We start from the raw sequence: 23,238 nt of genomic DNA, 5'->3' as shown, positions 1-23,238 counted from the left end.
CTGATATGGCTAATAATTGTATCCTAAAAATACATACAATTCATTTTAATAAAACACTATTTATTAGTATTTTGATTTAAACACAGCTGTGAAAAATGCAATAATAAATACAATGGTACTCACTAAAGAAAAGTACTCGCTAAAGAGAACTATACCGAGTAAGACTTGCTTATAACCAATTGTTAATTACTAGTGTAGGTCAACCAATAATTATAGAAAGCAATGTAGACCCAGGGATTCATTTAAACCAGCCGGGGCCAGGGTACCAAGTTCATGGATCCACTTGCACTCGTGCTTTAAGAGAATCATTGATCTGTTACCCCCTCTCAAGGTAGCTGGTACATGGTCAATTATCATATAACGTAAAGATGCTATACTATGCCGAGCTTGCATAAAGTGCCGTGCCACTGGCTGGTCACTATGGCCAGAGGCAATTGCCGATCTAATAGAGGACTTATGATTAGCTATTCTCTCCCTAAGTGTCCTGTCGGTTTTCCCAACGTAATTAAGCCCGCATGGACAATAGATCATATATACAATATATCTGGTCGTACAAGTTACTCTATGCTTAATAACGTACTGTCTGCCACTGTGGGGATGATGAAAAGACCGTCCCACTATCATGGCCCTACATGTAACACAATTAAGGCATTTGAAACATCCTTTCTGAGGGGATAAGAAATGACCAATCTCACTTTGGGAAGATTGTAAATCTGTAATATCCATACGCATGACCCAATCTCTAATGTTTTTACCACGCGTATAGCAAAGCATAAGTCTCCTATCAGATAAATCGAGATCAGGATCACTGCTTACAATGGGCCAAAGATGTTTAGTAGTTTTAACAATGTCCCCACTAGCTACATTATAATGATTAACCCATGGCAAATATTTGATGTCAGTGGACTTATTCTTCCTGACAAGTAATTGCTCTCTAGATAATTTCATGGCTTTCTCTTTCGCTTTTATTAGGGAATCATAATTGTAGCCTCTTTCCACAAAGTTCTGAATCATGCTATCAATATGGACAATAGCGGTTTCCTCAGTGCTACATGTACGCACAGCTCGCAGAAATTGGGAGTAAGGTTATCCAAACTTCATACTAGCTGGGTGAAAGCTACTAGCATGTAACATAGTGTTTCTATCTGTGTCTTTTTTATATAATTCTGTATAAATTATATTATCTATTAAAGTAACTTTGACATCCAGATAGTTCACAGTATGTACATCCATGTTATAAGTAAATTTCACTGGGTGTTCGGAAGCATTATGTTGTTGCATGAGAGACTCGAACCTTTGTTCCGTGTCGGTCCACGAATAGATCATCTATATATCTTTCATATATATAGACGTTGGTGTTGAAAGCAGGGTAATTAAAGAATATATCCTGTTCAGTATGAAACATATAGGCATTGGCGTACGATGGGGCCACAGGGGACCCCATCGCACAGCCAGATACCTGAAGATAAAATCTACCATCATACATGAAGTAGTTACAGGTAAGTATCATCTCAAGTAGCTGTAAGAAAAAATCAATTTGAGGGCCCTGATACAAGGTATTATTAGTAATTAATTTGCGTACTGCTAGCAAACCCTGAGAGTTGGGTATAACCGTATATAAGCTTGAAATGTCTATACTGCATAATCTGCTATTACTCGGTACCTGCTTCACTTCATCTAGTTTAATCAAAAATGCTGTAACAATTGGTTATAAGCAAGTCTTACTCGGTATAGTTCTCTTTTCTTTAGTGAGTACCATTGTATTTATTATTGCATTTTTCACAGCTGTGTTTAAATCAATATACTAATAAATAGTGTTTTATTAAAATGAATTGGACAATAGCGTATTATGCATCAGTCGTTTTTCCTTTTTTTTCTTTTTTCTGTTTTTCCTTTCTTCACAGTGTTTTTATTATCACATTGGTCTGTGTATTGTCATCATACCATTAATGGTTAAATTCACATGTATTTCTTTGGATTATCAGGTCCTCATACTAGTATTTGTTATCTACAGCTGCTGAGGAGGTGGAGATGCATTTTAATTGCATTCCCTACCGCACCTGAACAACTGCAGTAAATCACGTGGTTTTTTACCCTCTTTAAGGGCTGCTTGTATTCACTTGTGTATCCTAACGATGAGATGTTAAATGACTTCGAAACGTTGAAATCAATCTGTGTCATTGTCCTCAATCCGAGTGCCGCCTGCATTGAAAAGCTATATATATATATATATATATATATATGTAGATATAGTCAAAAAGGAAGTGGCACTCACGGCAGGATACAAATGGTCAAACAGTGGGGTGTACACTGAAACGTTGCTAATGACACATGAGTGTTTGACCATTTGTATCCTGCCGTGAGTGCCACGTCCTTTTTGACTATATTGCTTCTGCTACATGGAGGCACCGGCGTTTGAAGATTCAGCTTTAGGAGTGCCTTACCATCCAACGTATATATATATATATATATATATATATAATTATAATACAAGTGCCATTGCAAGTTACGGTGAAATACCAAAAATGCATTTTATATGCCGTTGTTAGTAAAAAAAAAAGTCCCTTAGCATGGATAGCGGAGAAATAGAGTGAGACAGTGTCGCCTATATTCTAAGAGAAGGCATAAGGAAGTGATAAACCAGTGATAAGTGCAAGGTGATAAACGCACCAGCCAATCAGCTCCAATATGGAAATTAACACTTAGGAGCTGATTGGCTGGTGCGTTTATCATCTTGCACTTATCACTGCTTTATCACTTCCTTATGCTGTCTCCAGGTTAATACATCTGCCCCAAAGGGTTTAGAATATAAGCGACACTGGCGACACTGAGCTCTCTGATAAATACCAATGAAAATGAATTCCATTTAATTGTTATATGTGAGGCCGGCAATAAGGAATAATACATAGAGGTGCAGCACATGCATCTTTAAAGAAATAAGCACTGCATTTTTTTGACAGCCCGCAAAAATGTATCATTACCAGAATGTAGGTACAGGAATCTGCAGAATATGTCGTATATATCTAGTTCTCCATATTCAATCACACAAGCAGCACCCATGGTAAAATTTCAAATTTCCCAAGCTGTGGAATTTCATGGCATTAGCCCTTATAGTCTATGATCTACATCAGAGATTCTCAAACTCGGTCCTCGGGGGCCCACACAGTTCAAGTTTTGCAGGTCTCCTCACAGAATCGCAAGTGAAATAATTAGCTCCACCTGTGGACCTTTTAAAATGTGTCAGTGAGTAATTAATACACCTGTGCACCTGCTGGGTTACCTGCAAAACATGCACTGTGTGGGGTCCTGAGGACCGAGTTTGAGAACCTCTGATCTACATTCTGCAAAAGTTTCCCTGATACTATCCACATGCACATGTGTAGGATGATAACCATGCATGCACAGTAACTTGCCCAGTACCTGGAAATAAAGTCATCACATTCATGATTCGTGACTTCTTACACATCGCAGCAATGGCATCATATACTGTAAGAGCCAATTTCCCTGCATGCGACCAATGTTAAATGCCAGCAACCTTTAATTTCTTATTGCCATTATATGCGGCGATACCAAATTATAACACCCAATAACTGATTGAGCATTATCTTCAGCTCTTTTTACACTTCTTTTTCTCTATGTACCAGTTTCTCTGCATCCTTCTCTCTGAAACCTCTCTCTTTCTCTTGCTTCTGAACAAACGCCTTCATCTTGTTTCTTTAATTTGTATGCACGACATCATTACACCATGTGTTTCTTAACCTCAGGTGAACCTCACAGGATGCTTTTTAGTTCTGTTCAAGTTGCAGTTTATAGCTGGAGTTTCACCTTCGACCTAGAGGTACGCAACCTGCTGTTAGAGATTGTACATTGCACTTTTTTAAGACACATATGGCTCCAGTGTCAACTTACTTAAATGTTTTAATTGTAGTGTATTGAATTAATTAAGCTACAAATGATTTTACATTTAAACCAAAGCAATATAACAATCCCCATCCTGAAATGGAATTACCTAGTGGTGAGAAGATTTTTGCTGCTTGTCAAATTGGCTAAGGCTGCTGACTTCATAGAGATTAGTGGTAATTGCCACAAAATAGGTTACAACCGGAAATTCAGCTTTGTTAAATGATCACAAGTGTATCTTAAGGGATATATGTTTAGTTGAATTCATATTATGCGAAAAAAGTTGCCATCATTTTATGCAAACTGCATTTTTCATGGGTTGAGGTCTGTTAGCTCATAGGTTACATTTTCTCTTGCACCCCATTTTCCATGTCTAAGCCAATATTTGTCAGCTAATTCCCCAGTTGCCCATTAATTTATTTGATGGGGGCTGTTCTGTATCTTTATGCCTATGAGCTAACAGACCTCTCAGCTTAGATTATGTGTAAAATCTGTGTGATACCGTGTTTTTGTTGACATCATTTTGACATGAGAATGTTGTCCTGGATGTAAAGTCGATAACCTTGGTATGGTAGGTACCATTGACCACATAGGCATTTATCATGTCAACACTGATGAAATGTTGATATGATTAAAATGTCGACAAAATGATCCTGGTTGCATAGTGGTGACTTACTCGGCACAGCACGTCCAGCAGCTCCAGCAGTGTCTTTCGGGTCTGCTAGTGACATTCTGATAACATTCTGTGCAAAATGTTGACATTGCACATTTTGCAGATGCTGAAATGTTCAATGTCGATATTTCAACAATGTCTGCATAATAACTGTGGTCATTGCGGTGTTGGAATGTCAGTATTGTAAATGTTGACAGTATGACTTTATCCTGGACTAGAAATCTATAGACACATCAGAGGATGAAGGAGGATAATGATACACAATCAAAACACAATAAGGTGTGAGGTAGGGACTTTGCTGTGAACACCAGCCGGGACTGCAGAACTAGTTGGCTGACTGGGGACAATTGCATGTAATTTAACATCTGTCCCTCTTTCATCCTGATGTGCCTATAGTTTTCCAGTCTTTGGTAGGCAACCAAATCACATTTTGTTATTATCTGCCTTTTGTTTTTAGTCTTATGTAAGTGCATATTTGTCTATAAAATTGAAGCTCGTTTTAGACAGTGTTGCACTATAATTTTTCTACTTTACCATATGTGTACCCTGATAAAGCTTCCAATGAGCCTATTGCAGCCACTGTGCTACATTTTTATAAAAATTACTGGGAGAGGGTCCCTCTGTAACCCATCTCGACAATGGACAATGGGGGTCATTCCAAGTTGTTCGCTCGTTGCTGATTTTCGCAACGGAGCGCTTAAGGCTAAAACGCGCATGCGCATGGTACGCAGTGCGCATGCACTAAGTATTTTAGCACAAAACTTAGTAGATTTACTCACGTCCGAACGAAGACTTTTCATCGTTGAAGTGATCGGAGTGTGATTGACAGGAAGTGGGTGTTTCTGGGCGGAAACTGACCGTTTTCTGGGAGTGTGCGGAAAAACGCAGGCGTGTCAGGCAAAAACGCGGGAGTATCTGGAGAAACGGGGGAGTGGCTGGCCGAACACTGGGCGTGTGTGTGACATCAAACCAGGAACGAAACGGCCTGAGCTGATCGCAATCTGTGAGTAGATCTGGAGCTAGTCAGAAACTGCAAAGAAATTTCTATTCGCAATTCTGCTAATCTTTTGTTCGCAATTCTGCTAAGCTAAGATACACTCCAAGAGGGCGGCGGCCTAGCGTGTGCAATGCTGTTAAAAGCAGCTAGCGAGCGAACAACTCGGAATGACCCCCATTGCACATCCATGGTCAGCAGCAGGGTTGCTATCAGAAATTGTGGGCCCAGGACTGACAAAATACTGTAGAGACAGTGGGGCAGATGTATTAACCTGGAGAAGGCATAAGGATATGATAAACCAGTGATAAATGCAAGGTGATAAACGCCCCAGCCAATCAGCGCCCATATGTAAATTAACAGTTAGGAGCTGATTGGCTGGTGCATTATCACCTTGCACGTAACACTGCTTTATCACTGGTTTATCACTTCCTTATGCCTTCTCCAGGTTAATACATCTACCCCAGTGTGTGATATCCTGCCGTGTACAGTGAGAGGTGTGGAGGTAATTCACTGACCTGATCTGGTTCTCTCAGTTCGTCGGCCAAGTTGTCAGGTTACGGTCTCCACGACAGGTTCGCCGGTGGTTTCGGAGCTATAGATGAGAAGCACAAGCCCAGTCTGGAATATAGCGTTTAAGGCCTCTATGAGGCGTTTTATTTAAATAACATAAATGGTAAGAAAAAGAGATACTACCTGTACGGTGGGTTCACACAAGAGGTAGAGCAATGGAAAACAATAATAGAGCCTTGAATACGATAAATGCAATCTGAAAAATTGTCATATAAATATGAATAATTTTCAGTAGAAATAGTCACAATCAATCAGCATATCCAATAATATGAAGGACTTTTCAAATATTAAAGTAACATCTCAGTACATTAGCAAGAACCATATATATCATATCACTATGACAGTTCAGTATACAAATGTCCCTGGAATATAGGCCCTCATTCCGAGTTGTTCGCTCGCAAGCTGCTTTTAGCAGCTTTGCACACGCTAAGCCGCCGCCTACTGGGAGTGGATCTTAGCTTATCAAAATAGCGTACGAAAGATTTGCAATATTGCGAAAAGACTTCTCTGTGCAGTTTCTGAGTAGCTCGATACTTACTCTGCCAGTGCGATCAGTTCAGTGCTTGTCGTTCCTGGTTTGACGTCACAAACACACCCAGCGTTCGCCCAGACACTCCTCCGTTTCTCCAGCCACTCCCGCGTTTTTCCCAGAAACGGCAGCGTTTTTTCACACACTCCCATAAAACGGCCTGTTTCCGCCCAGAAACACCCACTTCCTGTCAATCACATTACGATCACCAGAACGAAGAAAAAACCTCGTAATGCCGTGAGTAACATACCTAACTGCATAGCAAATTTACTTGGCGCAGTCGCACTGCGGACATTGCGCATGCACATTAGCGACTAATCGCTCCATTGCGAGAAAAAAATAACGAGCGAACAACTCAGAATGACCCCCATAGTTCCGGCACACGTGAGTTCAGGGTGAGAAAAGAGATCCCAGTAAGATGTCAATAGCAATTTGAATCGGGATATATATGCATATTATATATATAAAACCCAGAAAAGGTCTAAGCTTGGTTTTAGCCACTAGATGGTAGAGCGATTTAGAAGTATTCACTACTCGTCGGAATATAATCCATAATCCACGTTTGTTGCAAGAATCAGTGTAACAGTGAACAGTGTTGCAGCTCTGAAGGGTGCTCTTTTGATAAGGGATGTTCTAGTGAACACTTTATGTGGTGCAAGCTGTAGCAGGAGATTACTACAGTCTAGGAAACATTTGCACTGCACAGATGCATAACTGTAAATCAGAGCTCCACAGTGAGTTCCTGTCCACAACCATCCGATTTTAGGCAATTGAACTCAGCTACAGACAATAGAGGTATATGGGGTGTAGTACGGTATGCCGGCGGCCGGGCTCCCGGCGACCAGCATACCGGCACCAGGAGCCCGACCGCCGGCATACCGACAGTGTGGCGAGCGCAAATGAGCCCCTTGCGGGCACGGTGGCGCGCTATGCACGCTATTTTATTCTCCCTCCAGGGGGGTCGTGGACCCCCACGAGGGAGAATAAATGTCGGTATGCCGGGTGTTGGGATTCCGGCGCCGGTATACTGTGCGCCAGGATCCCGACATTCGCCATACAGAAGACCACCCAGGTATATGGTGTGGCTTTGGAGATGGACAGGCTGTATTAGCAGTCTTGTAATCCTGAAGTTATGATAATGCTATCCATTTATATTCAAATTCAAGGTATGGTGACTTGAATAATCCCTCACACCATGCAGGCTGTGGCATGGTATGCACTTGTTTTACAGCTTGTATCATACTGGGAGTGGGAGGCAAGTTATATGCTGCTAATAGCTGCTTAGTGCTCCCCTTTACTGTCTAACCAAAAGTCTCTCAGTCTCTATTTGCAGTAGGTATTAGTGCTTAACTGTGGCACTGGCTGAGGACTCACGCATCACAGGGTGAGGTACACTTTAAGGAGGTTGATATGGTCTGAAATAGTTCCACAAAGGCAGTGTCTGTGAATAGTGTGTAATACTAGAGAGTTAAAACTCACCACACACCGCTTCCAAGGTAGTGGCAGCTCATATCTCCGTCTGCAGCTTGTATCAGTATTGCCAACACGTCGTGGCACCCTCCTGATTGGCTGTGTGCTCCTGTAGTGTCTGTCAGGCAGCACACGGCAGTGATACAATGTAGCGCCTATGCGCTCCATTGTAACCAATGGTGGGAACTTTGCGGTCAGCGGTTGACCGAAAGTAACCTCACCGCTGACCACAAAGTTCCCACCATTGATTACAATGGAGCGCATAGGCGCTACATTGTATCACTGCCGTGTGCTGCCTGACAGACACTACAGGAGCACACAGCCAATCAGGAGGGTGCCACGACGTGGCGCTCCCTGATTGGCTGAAGGAACCCTCTTAGACAGAAGTCAGGGGGGGTTCCTGGCAGTCGGGGAAAGGGGTCCCATGTGAAAACATGGGGCCCCTTTCAGTGCGTGGTCGGGTGTCCGTTTTTTTATTTTGCAAAGTACGTGGATTACAAAAAGAACAGAAGAGGACCGATCTACACTGGATTATGTGAGTATAGGCCCTCATTCCGAGTCGTTCGCTCAGTATTTTTCATCGCATCGCAATGAAAATCCGCTTAGTACGCATGCGCAATATTCGCACTGCGACTGCGCCAAGTAATTTAACAATGAAGATAGTATTTTTACTCACGGCTTTTTCATCGCTCCAGCGATCGTAATGTGATTGACAGGAAATGGGTGTTACTGGGCGGAAACACGGCGTTTTATGGGCGTGTGGCTGAAAACGCTACCGTTTCCGGAAAAAAACGCAGGAGTGGCCGGAGAAACGGGGGAGTGGTTGGGCGAACGCTGGGTGTGTTTGTGACGTCAAACCAGGAACGACAAGCACTGAACTGATCGCACAGGCAGAGTAAGTGTGGAGCTACTCTAAAACTGCTAAGTAGTTTGTGATCGCAATATTGCGAATACATCGGTCGCAATTTTAAGATGCTAAGATACACTCCCAGTAGGCGGCGGCTTAGCGTGTGTAACTCTGCTAAATTCGCCTTGCGACCGATCAACTCGGAATGAGGGCCATAATTTTTCCCACAGGTACCCCATGGATTCTACATGGAGAAGAGGACCGACCCTCGTGTGAACATAGGTAAGTATGTATGTTTGGAGGTGTGCATGTATGTAATAAACTTTTACTTTCAAGGTGTGTGTCTCCTGTTTTAATTGGGGTATTTTTTTAGTAGTAGTACTACAGGTACCAGCGGGCCCGGTTTTCCTCTTCATGCTGGTACTTGTGGTTCTCCAAGTACCAGCTTGCGGGAAAAGCTTGCTGGGACTTGTAGTACTGCTACTAAAAACAATATTCACATTTTGTCAAAAAGGCTATCAGCCCCCCATCCGCCGCCCTTGGATGGGGGGGACAGCCTCGGGCTTCACCCCTGGCCCTTGGCAGTGGCGGATCTTGCCACGGGCAAGCAGGACTTTTGCCCGGGGCGCCGCCTTCCGGAGGGCGCTGGCGCCATCCGGAGGGCGCCGCACCGTGGCAAGATCCGCCACTGCTGCCCGCTGTGTCCCCGTCCGCCTCCGCTGCCCGCTGCCGTCCCCGTCCGCCTCCTGAAGGGAACTAGACGCTATGCGTCTAGTTTCCCTTCCTGGAGAGTAACTTTGCTGAGCGGTGCGCGATGACGTCATCGCGCACCGCACAGCAAAGGTCCTCTCTATGAAGGGAACTAGACGCATAGCGTCTAGTTTCCCTTCGTGGAAAGGACCTTTTGCTGTGCGGTGCGCGATGACGTCATCGCGCACCGCTCCGCATTCAAGCGGCGCTTTTAATGTACAGGGGGCGTAATTGACCACGCCCCCTGTATTAGGCCACGCCCCATTCCCTGCCCAGGGCGCAGAGCGCCCCTGAACCGGCCCTGGCCCTTGGGTGGCTGGAGGGGGGGGGGACCCCTTGATTCAAGGGGTCTCCACTACTCTAGGGTACCCCGGCCAGTGGTGACTAGTTGGGTATGTAATGCCAGGGCCGCAGGGACCAATATAAAAGTGTCCCCCGGCTGTGGCATTATGTACCTGGCTAGTGGAGCCCGGTGCTAGTTTCAAAAATACGGGGGACCCCTACGCTTTTTGTCCCCCGTATTTTTGGAACCAGGACCAGGCGCAGAGCCCGGTGCTGGTTGATTAAATATGGGGGAACCCCTGTCATTTTTTTCCCCATATTTTTTCAACCAGGACTGGCTCAAAGAGCCCGAGGCTGGTTTTGCTTAGGAGGGGGACCCTACGCATTTTTTTTCAACAAATTTAACACTTTCCCACCCCTTCCCACTGATAAACATGCACGGATCTCATGGATCCGTGCATGCCTATCAGAACACGGTAAAAAAAAGCAGGTCTGTTTTATTTTAGCACTTTTTTACGATTTGTATTTTTTCACGGCAGTGTTTGGCTTTTGCCGGCAGTGTTTGTGAATTACACTTTTTAGTAAATTATCGAGTTCTACCAAATTACAGGCGTATTTGACCGATGGTGTATTCATTCGTAATTTTTTCTTTGAGTTCCAAAAAAATACGAATGCCCTCATCACTGCCGTGATTTGAGTTTAGTAAATTCCCGAGATGACACTTTGAAGAAAAAACACCATCTCGGTCAAAATCGGGAGCTTAGTAAATTTCCCTAACTGTGTGTATTTTATTTACCTCTATTTTTTACAGTGGTTCCGGAAAGTATGATAGTATTTACATTTATCTATTACTGTTAGGATCTCCTGCTCTGTGCTGCCACGTCGCCATGGCAACCGGGAGGCAAGTGTTAGCGAAGTAACCTGAGCGCAGCTGATACTCCGGTCCGGGTTTTTACTGTGTAGTGGTTACAGGCTCTGTGCACGGCAGGGAATCCGGCGCTGGTTTTGTGCTCACAGTCTGTGAGGTCTGAGTGGGGCGTGGACAGCACCTGCTATATAAACCATCCTCTCAGGCTAGGCAAATGCTGCTGAATCTTTGTTTGTTAGTCAGTTCCAGAGAGTTAGCTAGTACTGTGTGACTTTGTATTTACTTGTTGCTTACTGCGAATAGGCCTTGGGATTCGGTACTTCATTCTGCCAATCCGGACCTAGCAGTAAGACTGGAGTCAGTTGTTTGACCTGCTGGGGTTCTTTTGCTATTCTGTGAACCCAGCAGGTTTGCGGCTGTACTCTCAGACCTGCTTGCTTAATCCTCCCTCACTGTGCAGGGCGTCCAGGTGTCAGTAAAGTGGCAGTAAGCTGAACCTGTGCCCTGCAAGTGGGGGTAAGGATTGTGGATACTCTCCTTGTGTCTATATTTCTATCTCTGACCAAGGAGTTTATTCCCACACCCGTTGGTAACCCTTTGGGTTTTTTTCTGTTGCTCTTAGCAACATCATTTCAGGTGCTCCACATGTTAAATCACTACACCTCGCTTCATTGTCCGCTCTATTCCATCTGAGCATTCCTGACACTAGGGAGACACCCAATTCCTGAGCCTTTGGGCTTCTCCGTTCACTTTGTGTTTATTAGTTATTCCATCACCTCCTGTGTATGTTATGTTATACTGTCTGTGAGTTCGTTTGCTTCGCTTCCCTCTCTGTTCATACACCGGTATACTCCTGTTAGCACTGGTGTGCGTAACATATTCAGCAGCCCTACTCCTGTTGAAATTTTGTGGGAATATGGAGCATACCCCTCAAAATACTTTGCAACAGGTGGTCGATCAGGTGCAGGTCCTGACTCGACAATTTAATGAGATGTCCATTAAAATGAACACCCCGCAGGCTGCTAGCGGAGCTCCCGCAGCAGCAGCGGCAAGTTCAGGGGTTAAGGAGCCGAAAGTAAATCTCCCGGATCGTTTTTCTGGAGATCGCTCGCAGTTCTTTTGTTTCAAGGAGAGCTGTAAGCTATATTTCAGGCTTAGGCCCCAGTCTTCTGGGTCGGAGATTCAGCGGGTGGGCATGGTGATTTCCTTGCTACAAGGAGACCCACAGGTCTGGGCATATGGGTTACAGCCTGACTGTCCGTTGCTTAAAAGTGTAGATGCTTTTTTTACGGCACTGGGCATTTTGTATGATGACCCTGACAAGATGGCTTCAGCCGAGGCTCAGATTACGGCTCTTAAGCAAGGGCGATGGCCAGCTGAGGTTTATAGTACGGAGTTTCGGAGGTTGGCTCATGATACCCAGTGGAATGACCCAGCCCTGAGAAACCAGTACCGAAGGGGCCTTTCTGACCAGATAAAGGACCAACTGGTACAATATCCCTCGCCTGATAGCTTAGATCAGCTCATGCAGTTATCCATCCGGGTGGATAGACGGCTGAGAGAGCGTAGGCTTGAAAGGGAGACCGCAGTTTCCTTTTTTCCCAAGGGAACCTCAGACTCTGAGGAATATTCCGAGGAGCCTATGCAGATTGAGGCTACCCGCTTCTCCTCGCGTGAGAAGACGCGGAGGAGACAGCAGGGTTTGTGTTTGTACTGTGGGAATAAAGTTCATGTTGTACTATCATGCCCAGAAAAAAACGGAAAACTTCAGGGCCTGAGGGTGATGGGAAATATCCTGTCAGGCCAGAAGTCAGAATTTCCCAAAAAGACTTTTCTCATTCCGGTGACTTTGGAGATCCTCGGTCAAACTGTCAAGACTGAGGCCTTTGTTGACAGTGGGGCCGATGGGGTTTTCATGGACTGTCAATTCGCCCTGGAACGTTCCCTCAGTACCTTTGGCATCAGAGATTGAGATCTGTGGGTTAAACGGGGAACCATTGTCCCAGGGTAAAATTACCTCCTGCACCAGCCAAATTCCTTTGTTTATTGGAGCCACACACTCTTAAAAATTGTCTTTTTATGTGACTGTCTGTTCTTTTGCCCCATTGGTTTTGGGGTTACCCTGGTTAAGGGCCCATAACCCTCAATTTGACTGGGTCTCTGGGGAGATTCTTAGTTGGGGAGTTGGGGTAGTGATTGTTTCAGGAGTTGCTTGAGCCTTCCAGTCAGGCTCTCACAGCTAAGTTTGCCAGGATTGCCAGGATGTTATGCAGATTTTGCGGATGTGTTCTCCAAAAAAGTTGCGGAGGTACTACCTCCCCATCGCCCCTATGACTGTGCCATTGATTTGTTGCCGGATGCTAAGCTTCCCAAGAGCAGGTTGTACTCCCTGTCACGTCCTGAGACTCAGGCTATGGCAGAGTACATTCAGGAGAACTTGGCTAAGGGATTTATCAGACCCTCACAGTCCCCAGTTGGGTCGGGGTTTTTCTTCGTGAGTAAAAAGGACGGTTCGTTGCGACCCTGCATCGACTTCAGGGAATTGAACCGTATCACGATTAAAAACTCGTACCCACTGCCTCTCATTTTGGTTTTGTTTGACCAGCTTCGTACTGCCATCATTTTTTCTAAGATTGACCTACGCGGTGCTTACAATCTAATCCGAATAAGAGAGGGGGATGAATGGAAGACTGCCTTTAATACCCACTCAGGGCATTATGAATATTTGGTGATGCCTTTTGGGCTCTCTAATGCCCCGGCAGTCTTCCAGGAATTCATGAACGATGTGCTCAGGGAATATTTGGATAGATTCTTAGTTGTTTATCTAGATGACATCCTAATCTTCTCTCATTCCCTGGAGGAACATCGGAAGCATGTACGCTTAGTCCTCCAGAAACTCAGAGACCACCAGCTTGGGGCGAAGCTGGAGAAGTGCGAGTTTGAAGTCCAGCAAATCGCATTTGTAGGGTATATTATCTCCTCAGAAGGTTTCCAAATGGAGGGTTCTAAGGTACAGGCAGTCCTGGATTGGGTGCAGCCCACTAGTTTGAAGGCGCTTCAGCGTTTTCTGGGCTTTGCGATTTTTTATAGACGGTTTATCGCTGGATTTTCGTCTATAGTGGCCCCCTTGGTGGCACTCACTAAGAAAGGGGCGGATGTTGCTCACTGGTCTTGTGAGGCCAAAGCGGCCTTTGCCCGTCTCAAAAGGGCATTTGTCTCGGCCAAGGTGCTGCGACACCCAGATCCAGAGCGTCCTTTTGTGGTAGAAGTGGATGCCTCTGAGATAGGTATTGGGGCAGTGCTCTCTCAGATGGGGGTGTCTGGTAATCGCCTTCATCCCTGTGCTTACTTTTCCCGTAAATTTTCGTCTGCCGAGATGAATTATGATGTGGGTAACCGGGAATTGTTGGCTATAAAGGATGCACTCGGGGAGTGGAGACACTGGCTTGAGGGGGCTAAGTTTGTGGTCTCAATTCTCACCGACCATAAGAATCTGGCATATTTAGAGTCAGCGAAGTGGCTCAATGCCAGGCAGGCACGATGGGCTTTGTTTTTTGCTCGCTTTAATTTTTTGATAACATATCGCCCTGGGTCAAAAAACATCAAGGCTGATGCGCTCTCGCGGAGTTTTGCTCCAGTTCAAGAGACCACCAAGGAGCCATTGCCCATTGTGTCCCCATCATATATTAAAGTGGGCATTACCCAGGACCTCTTGTCATTAGTCCTTAGAGCACAGGAGCAGGCTCCTCCAGACCTTCCGGTAGGTCTCTTGTTTGTGCCTCCTAGGTTAAGACAGCGAGTGTTCCTGGAATTCCATGCCAAGAGGTTCGCAAGGCATTCGGGTATTGCCAGAACTCGGGAGTTGCTGTCTAGGGCGGTGTGGTGGCCCTCGGTGGCTAGGGATGTGGATCAGTGGGTTCGGGCATGTGACGTTTGTGCCCGAAATAAAACTCCTAGAGGGGTTCCAGTCGGCCCATCACATCCAATCTCTATTCCGTCTAAGCCATGGACCCACATTTCCATGGATTTTGTGGTGGACTTGCCCAAATCCTCGGGGATGACAGCCATTTGGGTTGTCGTTGACAGGTTTTCGAAGATGGCGCATTTCGTTCCACTGGTTGGGTTGCCATCGGCCAGACGCCTGTCTGAGTTATTTATGCAGCATGTTGTGCGCCTCCACGGGTTGCCACTTGATGTGGTCTCTGACCGTGGATCCCAGTTTGTGGCCAAATTCTGGAGGGCATTTTGTTCTGATCTCCAGATTTCTGTGAGCTTGTCGTCAGGCTACCATCCACAGTCTAATGGGCAGACTGAGAGGGTGAACCAGTCCTTGGAGCAGTTCCTCAGGTGTTATGTCTCCAAGTGTCATACTGACTGGGTTGCTCATCTGTCCATGGCGGAGTTTGCCTATAACAACGCGGCTCACTCTGCTACAGGGATCTCTCCCTTCCTTTGTGTGTATGGGCATCATCCTAAGGCCAATTCTTTTGACCCCCTGGATTCCACGCCTGGTGGTTCCTCTGTTGTTTCGGTCCTTAGGGGTATTTGGAGGAAAGTGAAGAAAGCCCTTGTGTCTGTGTCATTAGTGACCAAAAGGGTTTTTGATAAGCGGAGAAGACCCTGCAGCTTCAAATTAGGAGACTTCGTCTGGTTGTCCACCAAGAATTTGAAGTTGAGACGGCCATCTCATAAGTTAGGCCCCCGGTTCATCGGCCCTTATAAGATCACCAGGGTTATCAATCCGGTGGCATTTCAGTTAGATCTGCCCCGTTCATTGGGTATCAATAAAACATTTCATTGTTCCCTTTTAAAACTGGCGGTTAGTAATCCTTCTTCCTGTGGAAGACCTTCTCCTCTTCTGATACGGGGTCAGAGGGAGTTTGTGGTTGAAAGGGTTCTTGACTCCAAGATGGTTCGGGGTCGGCTGTCATTTTTGGTGCACTGGAAGGGGTATGGCCCGGAGGAGCGGTCGTGGGTGCGCAGTTGTGATCTTCATGCCCCCAGACTGATACGCTCTTTCTTCTCGCAGTTCCCCGATAAACCCGGTGGTAGGGGTTCTTTGACCCCTCGTCAGAGGGAGGGTACTGTTAGGATCTCCTGCTCTGTGCTGCCACGTCGCCATGGCAACCGGGAAGCAAATGTTAGCGAAGTAACCTGAGCGCAGCTGATACTCCGGTCCGGGTTTTTACTGTGTAGTGGTTACAGGCTCTGTGCACGGCAGGGAACCCGGCGCTGGTTTTGTGCTCACAGTCTGTGAGGTCTGAGTGGGGCGTGGACAGCACCTGCTATATAAACCATCCTCTCAGGCTAGGCAAATGCTGCTGAATCTTTGTTTGTTAGTCAGTTCCAGAGAGTTAGCTAGTACTGTGTGACTTTGTATTTACTTGTTGCTTACTGCGAATAGGCCTTGGGATTCGGTACTTCATTCTGCCAATCCGGACCTAGCAGTAAGACTGGAGTCAGTTGTTTGACCTGCTGGGGTTCTTTTGCTATTCTGTGAACCCAGCAGGTTTGCGGCTGTACTCTCAGACCTGCTTGCTTAATCCTCCCTCACTGTGCAGGGCGTCCAGGTGTCAGTTTAGTGGCAGTAAGCTGAACCTGTGCCCTGCAAGTGGGGGTTAGGATTGTGGATACTCTCCTTGTGTCTATATTTCTATCTCTGACCAAGGAGTTTATTCCCACACCCGTTGGTAACCCTTTGGGGTTTTTTCTGTTGCTCTTAGCAACATCATTTCAGGTGCTCCACATGTTAAATCACTACATCTCGCTTCATTGTCCGCTCTATTCCATCTGAGCATTCCTGACACTAGGGAGACACCCAATTCCTGAGCCTTTGGGCTTCTCCGTTCACTTTGTGTTTATTAGTTATTCCATCACCTCCTGTGTATGTTATGTTATACTGTCTGTGAGTTCGTTTGCTTCGCTTCCCTCTCTGTTCATACACCGGTATACTCCTGTTAGCACTGGTGTGCGTAACAATTACAAAAAGTCTGTCATTTTAAATGGTGTACTTATCAGAGGGTGAAAATCCCTCCCTGGCTTAACGCACATATTCACTAGTGATAGACAATCTGCATCCATTGGCGTTAACCATTAGGATGTATGTGCAGTGTGTCTCGGACACATGCACAGAGGAAAACATTGGGTCTGAATCAAGCTCTATAAATCAAGGGGTTACTGCTAACAATAGAACAGCTCATTATTTAATAGTAACCTATTCACTGTACTCTGTAAATCCACACACAGGTGCTAACACGCAGTCAGTGGAATTCATGTAGGGAAAGGCAAAATTTAAGAACAAAAGCTGTTGAGGCCCTCATAGGCACGTTGGCTTCATATCTATGTGAATTTATGGGATGCAGTCATTAGAGATGAGCGGGTTCGGTTTCTCTGAATCCGAACCCGCACGAACTTCATGTTTTTTTTCACGGGTCCGAGCGACTCGGATCTTCCCGCCTTGCTCGGTCAACCCGAGCGCGCCCGAACGTCATCATGACGCTGTCGGATTCTCGCGAGGCTCGGATTCTATCGCGAGACTCGGATTCTATATAAGGAGCCGCGCGTCGCCGCCATTTTCACACGTGCATTGAGATTGATAGGGAGAGGACGTGGCTGGCGTCCTCTCCGTTTAGAATAGATTAGAGAGACACTTAAATTTACTAATTTTGGGGAGCATTAGGAGTACTCAGTACAGTGCAGAGTTTTGCTGATAGTGACCACCAGTTTTATTTATAATCCGTTCTCTGCCTGAAAAAAGCGATACACAGCACACAGTGACTCAGTCACATACCATATCTGTGTGCACTGCTCAGGCTCAGGCCAGTGTGCTGCATCATCTATTATCTATATATAATATTATATATATCTGATTATCTGTCTGACTGCTCAGCTCACACAGCTTATAATTGTGGGGGAGACTGGGGAGCACTACTGCAGTGCCAGTTATAGGTTATAGCAGGAGCCAGGAGTACATAATATATTATATAGTGAGTGACCACCAGACACACAGTGCAGTTTATTTAATATATCCGTTCTCTGCCTGAAAAAAGCGATACACACAGTGACTCAGTCAGTCACATACCATATCTGTGTGCACTGCTCAGGCTCAGGCCAGTGTGCTGCATCATCTATATATATTATATATCTGTCTGACTGCTCAGCTCACACAGCTTATAATTGTGGGGGAGACTGGGGAGCACTACTGCAGTGCCAGTTATAGGTTATAGCAGGAGCCAGGAGTACATAATATTATATTAAAACAGTGCACACTTTTGCTGCAGGAGTGCCACTGCCAGTGTGACTAGTGACCAGTGACCTGACCACCAGTATATATAATATTAGTAGTATACTATCTCTTTATCAACCAGTCTATATTAGCAGCAGACACAGTACAGTGCGGTAGTTCACGGCTGTGGCTACCTCTGTGTCGGCACTCGGCAGCCCGTCCATAATTGTATATACCACCTAACCGTGGTTTTTTTTTCTTTCTTTATACATACATACTAGTTACGAGTATACTATCTCTTTATCAACCAGTCTATATATTAGCAGCAGACACAGTACAGTGCGGTAGTTCACGGCTGTGGCTACCTCTGTGTCGGCACTCGGCAGCCCGTCCATAATTGTATATACCACCTAACCGTGGTTTTTTTTTCTTTCTTTATACATACATACTAGTTACGAGTATACTATCTCTTTATCAACCAGTCTATATATTAGCAGCAGACACAGTACAGTGCGGTAGTTCACGGCTGTGGCTACCTCTGTGTCGGCACTCGGCAGCCCGTCCATAATTGTATATACCACCTAACCGTGGTTTTTTTTTCTTTCTTTATACATACATACTAGTTACGAGTATACTATCTCTTTATCAACCAGTCTATATATTAGCAGCAGACACAGTACAGTGCGGTAGTTCACGGCTGTGGCTACCTCTGTGTCGGCACTCGGCAGCCCGTCCATAATTGTATATACCACCTAACCGTGGTTTTTTTTTCTTTCTTTATACATACATACTAGTTACGAGTATACTATCTCTTTATCAACCAGTCTATATATTAGCAGCAGACACAGTACAGTGCGGTAGTTCACGGCTGTGGCTACCTCTGTGTCGGCACTCGGCAGCCCGTCCATAATTGTATACTAGTATCCAATCCATCCATCTCCATTGTTTACCTGAGGTGCCTTTTAGTTGTGCCTATTAAAATATGGAGAACAAAAATGTTGAGGTTCCAAAATTAGGGAAAGATCAAGATCCACTTCCACCTCGTGCTGAAGCTGCTGCCACTAGTCATGGCCGAGACGATGAAATGCCAGCAACGTCGTCTGCCAAGGCCGATGCCCAATGGCATAGTACAGAGCATGTCAAAACCAAAACACCAAATATCAGTAAAAAAAGGACTCCAAAACCTAAAATAAAATTGTCGGAGGAGAAGCGTAAACTTGCCAATATGCCATTTACCACACGGAGTGGCAAGGAACGGCTGAGGCCCTGGCCTATGTTCATGGCTAGTGGTTCAGCTTCACATGAGGATGGAAGCACTCAGCCTCTCGCTAGAAAACTGAAAAGACTCAAGCTGGCAAAAGCACCGCAAAGAACTGTGCGTTCTTTGAAATCCCAAATCCACAAGGAGAGTCCAATTGTGTCGGTTGCGATGCCTGACCTTCCCAACACTGGACGTGAAGAGCATGCGCCTTCCACCATTTGCACGCCCCCTGCAAGTGCTGGAAGGAGCACCCGCAGTCCAGTTCCTGATAGTCAGATTGAAGATGTCAGTGTTGAAGTACACCAGGATGAGGAGGATATGGGTGTTGCTGGCGCTGGGGAGGAAATTGACCAGGAGGATTCTGATGGTGAGGTGGTTTGTTTAAGTCAGGCACCCGGGGAGACACCTGTTGTCCGTGGGAGGAATATGGCCGTTGACATGCCAGGTGAAAATACCAAAAAAATCAGCTCTTCGGTGTGGAGGTATTTCACCAGAAATGCGGACAACAGGTGTCAAGCCGTGTGTTCCCTTTGTCAAGCTGTAATAAGTAGGGGTAAGGACGTTAACCACCTCGGAACATCCTCCCTTATACGTCACCTGCAGCGCATTCATAATAAGTCAGTGACAAGTTCAAAAACTTTGGGTGACAGCGGAAGCAGTCCACTGACCAGTAAATCCCTTCCTCTTGTAACCAAGCTCACGCAAACCACCCCACCAACTCCCTCAGTGTCAATTTCCTCCTTCCCCAGGAATGCCAATAGTCCTGCAGGCCATGTCACTGGCAATTCTGACGAGTCCTCTCCTGCCTGGGATTCCTCCGATGCATCCTTGCGTGTAACGCCTACTGCTGCTGGCGCTGCTATTGTTGCCGCTGGGAGTCGATGGTCATCCCAGAGGGGAAGTCGTAAGCCCACTTGTACTACTTCCAGTAAGCAATTGACTGTTCAACAGTCCTTTGCGAGGAAGATGAAATATCACAGCAGTCATCCTACTGCAAAGCGGATAACTGAGTCCTTGACAACTATGTTGGTGTTAGACGTGCGTCCGGTATCCGCCGTTAGTTCACAGGGAACTAGACAATTTATTGAGGCAGTGTGCCCCCGTTACCAAATACCATCTAGGTTCCACTTCTCTAGGCAGGCGATACCGAGAATGTACACGGACGTCAGAAAAAGACTCACCAGTGTCCTAAAAAATGCAGTTGTACCCAATGTCCACTTAACCACGGACATGTGGACAAGTGGAGCAGGGCAGGGTCAGGACTATATGACTGTGACAGCCCACTGGGTAGATGTATGGACTCCCGCCGCAAGAACAGCAGCGGCGGCACCAGTAGCAGCATCTCGCAAACGCCAACTCTTTCCTAGGCAGGCTACGCTTTGTATCACCGCTTTCCAGAATACGCACACAGCTGAAAACCTCTTACGGCAACTGAGGAAGATCATCGCGGAATGGCTTACCCCAATTGGACTCTCCTGTGGATTTGTGGCATCGGACAACGCCAGCAATATTGTGTGTGCATTAAATATGGGCAAATTCCAGCACGTCCCATGTTTTGCACATACCTTGAATTTGGTGGTGCAGAATTTTTTAAAAAACGACAGGGGCGTGCAAGAGATGCTGTCGGTGGCCAGAAAAATTGCGGGACACTTTCGGCGTACAGGCACCACGTACAGAAGACTGGAGCACCACCAAAAACTACTGAACCTGCCCTGCCATCATCTGAAGCAAGAAGTGGTAACGAGGTGGAATTCAACCCTCTATATGCTTCAGAGGTTGGAGGAGCAGCAAAAGGCCATTCAAGCCTATACAATTGAGCACGATATAGTAGGTGGAATGCACCTGTCTCAAGTGCAGTGGAGAATGATTTCAACGTTGTGCAAGGTTCTGATGCCCTTTGAACTTGCCACACGTGAAGTCAGTTCAGACACTGCCAGCCTGAGTCAGGTCATTCCCCTCATCAGGCTTTTGCAGAAGAAGCTGGAGGCATTGAAGAAGGAGCTAAAAGGGAGCGATTCCGCTAGGCATGTGGGACTTGTGGATGCAGCCCTTAATTCGCTTAACAAGGATTCACGGGTGGTCAATCTGTTGAAATCAGAGCACTACATTTTGGCCACCGTGCTCGATCCTAGATTTAAAGCCTACCTTGGATCTCTCTTTCCGGCAGACACAGGTCTGCTGGGGTTGAAAGACCTGCTGGTGACAAAATTGTCAAGTCAAGCGGAACGCGACCTGTCAACATCTCCTCCTTCACATTCTCCCGCAACTGGGGGTGCGAGGAAAAGGCTCAGAATTCCGAGCCCACCCGCTGGCGGTGATGCAGGGCAGTCTGGAGCGACTGCTGATGATGACATCTGGTCCGGACTGAAGGACCTGACAACGATTACGGACATGTCGTCTACTGTCACTGCATATGATTCTCTCAACATTGATAGAATGGTGGAGGATTATATGAGTGACCGCATCCAAGTAGGCACGTCACACAGTCCGTACTTATACTGGCAGGAAAAAAAGGCAATTTGGAGGCCCTTGCACAAACTGGCTTTATTCTACCTAAGTTGCCCTCCCACAAGTGTGTACTCCGAAAGAGTGTTTAGTGCCGCCGCTCACCTTGTCAGCAATCGGCGTACGAGGTTACATCCAGAAAATGTGGAGAAGATGATGTTCATTAAAATGAATTATAATCAATTCCTCCGCGGAGACATTGACCAGCAGCAATTGCCTCCACAAAGTACACAGGGAGCTGAGATGGTGGATTCCAGTGGGGACGAATTGATAATCTGTGAGGAGGGGGATGTACACGGTGATATATCGGAGGGTGAAGATGAGGTGGACATCTTGCCTCTGTAGAGCCAGTTTGTGCAAGGAGAGATTAATTGCTTCTTTTTTGGGGGGGGTCCAAACCAACCCGTCATATCAGTCACAGTCGTGTGGCAGACCCTGTCACTGAAATGATGGGTTGGTTAAAGTGTGCATGTCCTGTTTTGTTTATACAACATAAGGGTGGGTGGGAGGGCCCAAGGACAATTCCATCTTGCACCTCTTTTTTCTTTTCTTTTTCTTTGCATCATGTGCTGATTGGGGAGGGTTTTTTGGAAGGGACATCCTGCGTGACACTGCAGTGCCACTCCTAGATGGGCCCGGTGTTTGTGTCGGCCACTAGGGTCGCTAATCTTACTCACACAGCTACCTCATTGCGCCTCTTTTTTTCTTTGCGTCATGTGCTGTTTGGGGAGGGTTTTTTGGAAGGGACATCCTGCGTGACACTGCAGTGCCACTCCTAGATGGGCCCGGTGTTTGTGTCGGCCACTAGGGTCGCTAATCTTACTCACACAGCTACCTCATTGCGCCTCTTTTTTTCTTTGCGTCATGTGCTGTTTGGGGAGGGTTTTTTGGAAGGGACATCCTGCGTGACACTGCAGTGCCACTCCTAGATGGGCCCGGTGTTTGTGTCGGCCACTAGGGTCGCTAATCTTACTCACACAGCTACCTCATTGCGCCTCTTTTTTTCTTTGCGTCATGTGCTGTTTGGGGAGGGTTTTTTGGAAGGGCCATCCTGCGTGACACTGCAGTGCCACTCCTAGATGGGCCCGGTGTTTGTGTCGGCCACTAGGGTCGCTAATCTTACTCACACAGCTACCTCATTGCGCCTCTTTTTTTCTTTGCGTCATGTGCTGTTTGGGGAGGGTTTTTTGGAAGGGACATCCTGCGTGACACTGCAGTGCCACTCCTAGATGGGCCCGGTGTTTGTGTCGGCCACTAGGGTCGCTTATCTTACTCACACAGCGACCTCGGTGCAAATTTTAGGACTAAAAATAATATTGTGAGGTGTGAGGTATTCAGAATAGACTGAAAATGAGTGTAAA

The 23,238-nt window shown here is 46.1% G+C and overlaps 1 protein-coding gene across 8 annotated transcripts in view; it reads left to right on the top strand.

Moving 5' to 3' along the window:
* Nucleotides 1-23,238, top strand: part of LOC134923511 (uncharacterized) — a 210,390-nt gene that overhangs the window by 34,468 nt on the left and 152,684 nt on the right. The window contains exon 1 of one of the 8 annotated variants that reach the window (XM_063920782.1): nt 3,760-3,838. The exons of 6 other annotated variants lie outside the window; for them this stretch is intronic. Coding sequence is in view for 1 of the 2 variants with exons in the window: in XM_063920762.1 (XP_063776832.1) it covers nt 3,779-3,838 (60 nt within the window). In the remaining variant the exon portion in view is untranslated. Of the gene's footprint in view, nt 1-3,759; nt 3,839-23,238 lie in introns of those variants that run through there. One more of the 8 variants, XM_063920762.1, reaches the window with a different exon arrangement.

The sequence above is a fragment of the Pseudophryne corroboree genome, chromosome 1, assembly GCF_028390025.1.
Source record: "Pseudophryne corroboree isolate aPseCor3 chromosome 1, aPseCor3.hap2, whole genome shotgun sequence".
In the NCBI taxonomy this organism is placed as follows: domain Eukaryota; kingdom Metazoa; phylum Chordata; class Amphibia; order Anura; family Myobatrachidae; genus Pseudophryne; species Pseudophryne corroboree.
This window is presented reverse-complemented; position numbering and strand designations above follow the sequence as displayed.